Raw genomic sequence first — 3,753 nt, forward strand, 5'->3', positions numbered from 1 at the left:
CCGGCTGCAGCAGCAGGGGACTGTAACATCGACCGCAAGTTTTGTACTCGGGCAAGGGTGCTGTAGACCCCAGCTGCAGCAGTGACTGTAACATCGACCGCAAGCTTTGTACTCGAGCACGGGCGCTATAGACCCCGGCTGCAGCAGTGACTGTAACATCGACCGCAAGTTTTGTACTCGGGCAAGAGTGCTGTAAACACCGGCTGCAGCAGTGACTGTAACATCGAACCGCAAGTTTGTACTCGGCAAGGGCTGTAAACACCGGCTGCAGCAGTGACTGTAACATCGACCGCAAGTTTTTGTACTCGGGCAAGGTGCTGTAGACCCCGGCCGCAGCAGTGACTGTAACATCGACCGCAAGTTTTGTACTCGGGCGAGGGTGCTGTAAACACCGGCTGCAGCAGTGACTATAACATCGACCGCAAGTTTTGTACTGGGGCAAGGTGCTGTAGACCCCGGCTGCAGCAGTGACTGTAACATCGACCGCGAGTTTTGTGCTCGGGCAAGGGTGCTGTAAACACCGGCTGCAGCAGTGACTGTAACATCGACCGCAAGTTTTGTACTCGGGCAAGGGTGCTGTAGACCCCGGCTGCAGCAGTGACTGTAACATCGACCGCACGGCTCGCGTGACCACTTCATCCCCACAGACACCAACTCACGTGACCACATCATCCCCACAGACACCAACTCGCGTGACCACATCATCCCCACAGACACCAACTCGCGTGACCACATCATCCCCACAGACACCAACTCGCGTGACCACATCATCCCCACGACACCAACTCACGTGACCACATCATCCCACAGACACCAACTCGCGTGACCACATCATCCCCACAGACACCAACTCACGTGACCACATCATCCCCAGACACCAACTCGCGTGACCACATCATCCCCACAGACACCAACTCGCGTGACCACATCATCCTCACAGACACCAACTGGTCCAAATGAGCAGACCATGAAACTCCAACTTTCGGCGACTCCCATGGCCCGACCCACAGTCATCACCACCCGCGAGTGCTGCCACTGAACTGAACTACCCCCAGGCGGCCGACGTAGCGTGCGGCGGTCTTACGTTATTGAGCTTGATCTTGGACTTCCTCTCCTGGGTGTAGTGTCCGGACAGCTGGTAGAGCACGGCGCGGGACCGACGCCGCTGGTAGTTGATCGGCGGAGCCTCCACGTCCAGCTCGTTACCGTTCGGATCTGAGAGGTCGAACCGTACTCAGGGCGGACCCGGATCACGCGCTGCCCCCCCCCCCCCTCCCCAATCGTCCTCGGGACAAGAGCAGATCAAGCCGCTGCTCAAGGGACCGTGCTTCGTTTTCTAACTGCACGGGACTGGAGGAAAAATGACAGCGAAAGGCAAAGGTGGTAACGTAACAACAGATATCAACTACAGGCAGAATGTGAGAAGTTTTGCATTAATATTCCCGCATATGCCTGAAAATGGAAAAAGTATGCGGTTTGTTTTTGCCACGATTCATATTTACATATGACAACGCACAATCAGTAAATGTGCCAACAACGCGCAGACACTCATTGATCGTGGCCAACAGCATTGATCTCCGTTGAGGGGATTGGCCTTAGGGCCGCTCCCCGAGGCGTGTCCACGGGAGGGACTGGAGCCCTCAGCCGCGCTATGATCAAGAAAATTATGGGATTCGCGAGATCGCGCCTCGTTCCATGCCATAACTAAAAATCATTCAAGTAAATGACCTCGAACCATTTTACGTTGGACGTTCTCTGTTCTTTAAAACCAGAAGATAATTAGTCAGTACATCCAGGAGCAGACCAATTCGAGCAGGTTGACACACGTCGCCGTGTCTGTCGGAAGGCGCAGTGCGTGGCGCACCCTTCTCCCCTTTCCAAGTTACCCGTGAAGCACTGTGCCTCGTCAAAGTTTCGCTGACGCACCGTACCCCCGCGCCCGAGTTACCCGTAACGCGCCGTGCTCCCGTCGGAGTTACCCGTGACGTACCGTGCTACCGTCGGAGTTACCCGTGACGTGCCGTGCTCCCGTCGGAGTTACCCGTGACGTACCGTGCTCCCGTCGGAGTTACCCGTGACGAACCGTGCTACCGTCGGAGTTACCCGTGACGCACCGTACCCGCGCCCGAGTTACCCGTGACGCACCGTACCCGCGCCCGAGTTACCCGTTACGCGCCGTGCTCCCGTCGGAGTTACCCGTGACGCACCGTACCCGCGCCCGAGTTACCCGTTACGCGCCGTGCTCCCGTCGGAGTTACCCGTGACGTACCGTGCTCCCGTCGGAGTTACCCGTGACGTACCGTGCTACCCGTCGGAGTTACCCGTGACATACCGTGCTCCCGTCGGAGTTACCCGTGACGTACCGTGCTCCCGTCGGAGTTACCCGTGACGTACCGTGCTCCCGTCGGAGTTACCCGTGACGTACCGTGCTCTCGTCGGAGTTGCCCGTGACGCACCGTACCCGCGCCCGAGTTACCCGTTTCGCGCCGTGCTCCCGTCGGAGTTACCCGTGACGCACCGTACCCGCGTCCGAGTTACCCGTTACGCGCCGTGCTCCCGTCGGAGTTACCCGTGACGTACCGTGCTCTCCGTCGCCGCACAACCGCTCCTCCTCGGGTTCCTCATACGGCAAGGAGGACATCTGCGCCACCTTGGTCGGCGTGATGTCCTTGTGCGACGCCAGGAAGAGCACCACCTCCCGCTTCTCGTTCTTGATCGGCACGATGTCCAGCAGGCACCAGAAGGGCGAGCCTAAAACACCGCGTCGCGGTGGGTGCAGGCGTACATCAGCGAACACAGGGCCGCCATGTGAGTGGGCCGGCCATTTTGCTTTCTTATCTACGGAATCGTCCATGAATTGGTGACCAGAAGTGCCTCCCCTGTCTAGAAGCGGCAAAGGAACTTGACACGGTCATTAGGAAGCCAAAAAGGGCCGCGTCGCTCCCTACTGAGAAGTGAGAAAATGAACAACATAAATAGCATGCACGTTCAGCGTGCCAGCCATATATTACGGCACTTTTCAGGTAAGTCGGTTTATTATTATAATTACAAATAATGCATTAAATTCTGAACAAAAAATCCAAGCAATAAGTGCCAAGCACGATGACTACACCAACGCCCATCTACATTAACGCCCAGGTTCGACTAAAAAACTATAGCTATGCTCTTGCAGCCGACGTAAGATAACATTGTACCGGTCACAACGGTACTTCCTGATCAATTGCGTTAGAACTCTCCCGCCTGAACAGATTTGATTCAAAGCACCATACCCAGTCACCAGCGGCCACTGGCGCCCGCCTGGCAGACTTACCGTTTTTCCTGTAGAACATGACCTCGAGCTTCAGCTCAGTCTTGCTCTCGAGCGACAGCTCGATCTGCTGGCGGTGTTCCTCGGCCGTGTCCGGGCCGTACAGGAAGCGACACGCACACCCCTTCTGCATGATCTGGCGCGAGCGTGCCCCGTCAGCTCGCAGAAGCCGTCCGAACAGTACACGATCGGGAACGTCGACGACACCTTGGCATTGCCCAGCACGAAGTTGCTGTCTGCAACGATAGAGCGTGTGGCTAGCTGCAGCGTTTCTTTGGGAAGGAGTGTTCGCCACACAGTGAGGAGGGAGGGAGGTGCGGTTCAAGGCAAGGGACGGGGCGGTGCCGAGGCCTTCATAGCCGCAGACAGCTGAGCTAGCCGCTGTTGTATTATTTGGGGTCGCTGAGGCTAAGTATCTTCACTTCGTCACATGACTGGTACCAATA

The 3,753-nt window shown here is 56.9% G+C and overlaps 2 protein-coding genes across 2 annotated transcripts in view; one reads left to right on the forward strand and one right to left on the reverse strand.

Annotated features, from left to right (window-relative positions):
* The window catches only part of LOC119098943 (protein hu-li tai shao), an 11,623-nt gene extending 11,557 nt beyond the window's left edge, over nt 1-66 (forward strand). The window contains exon 4 of the mRNA XM_037221998.1: nt 11-66. Coding sequence (XP_037077893.1) covers nt 11-66 — 56 coding nt within the window. The remainder of the gene's footprint in view (nt 1-10) is intronic.
* A 59-nt stretch (nt 67-125) lies between these two features.
* Nucleotides 126-3,440, reverse strand: LOC119098944 (potassium voltage-gated channel subfamily H member 8-like). The gene is made up of 5 exons (XM_037221999.1): nt 3,311-3,440; nt 2,581-2,751; nt 1,085-1,215; nt 550-601; nt 126-190 (listed from the first exon to the last, which is right to left on the reverse strand). The coding sequence occupies exons 1-5, from the start codon at nt 3,438-3,440 to the stop codon at nt 126-128; spliced, it is 549 nt and encodes a 182-aa protein (XP_037077894.1).
* Nucleotides 3,441-3,753: the final 313 nt, after the last annotated feature.

The sequence above is a fragment of the Pollicipes pollicipes genome, unplaced genomic scaffold (assembly GCF_011947565.3).
Source record: "Pollicipes pollicipes isolate AB1234 unplaced genomic scaffold, Ppol_2.1 Scaffold_4740;HRSCAF=5597_pilon_pilon_pilon, whole genome shotgun sequence".
NCBI lineage: Eukaryota > Metazoa > Arthropoda > Thecostraca > Pollicipedomorpha > Pollicipedidae > Pollicipes > Pollicipes pollicipes.

What these genes read in the sequence shown, in the direction of transcription:
- LOC119098944 (XM_037221999.1), bottom strand. Translation starts at nt 3,440, where the DNA reads ATGCAGAAGGGGTGTGCGTGTCGCTTCCTGTACGGCCCGGACACGGCC. An exon ending in GTGCGGCGACGGAGAGCACG is followed by an intron (nt 1,216 to 2,580) that starts GTACGTCACGGG and finishes TCGACCTCTCAG; the next exon opens with ATCCGAACGGTAACGAGCTG. An exon ending in CCAAGATCAAGCTCAATAAC is followed by an intron (nt 602 to 1,084) that starts GTAAGACCGCCG and finishes TCGATGTTACAG; the next exon opens with TCACTGCTGCAGCCGGGGTC.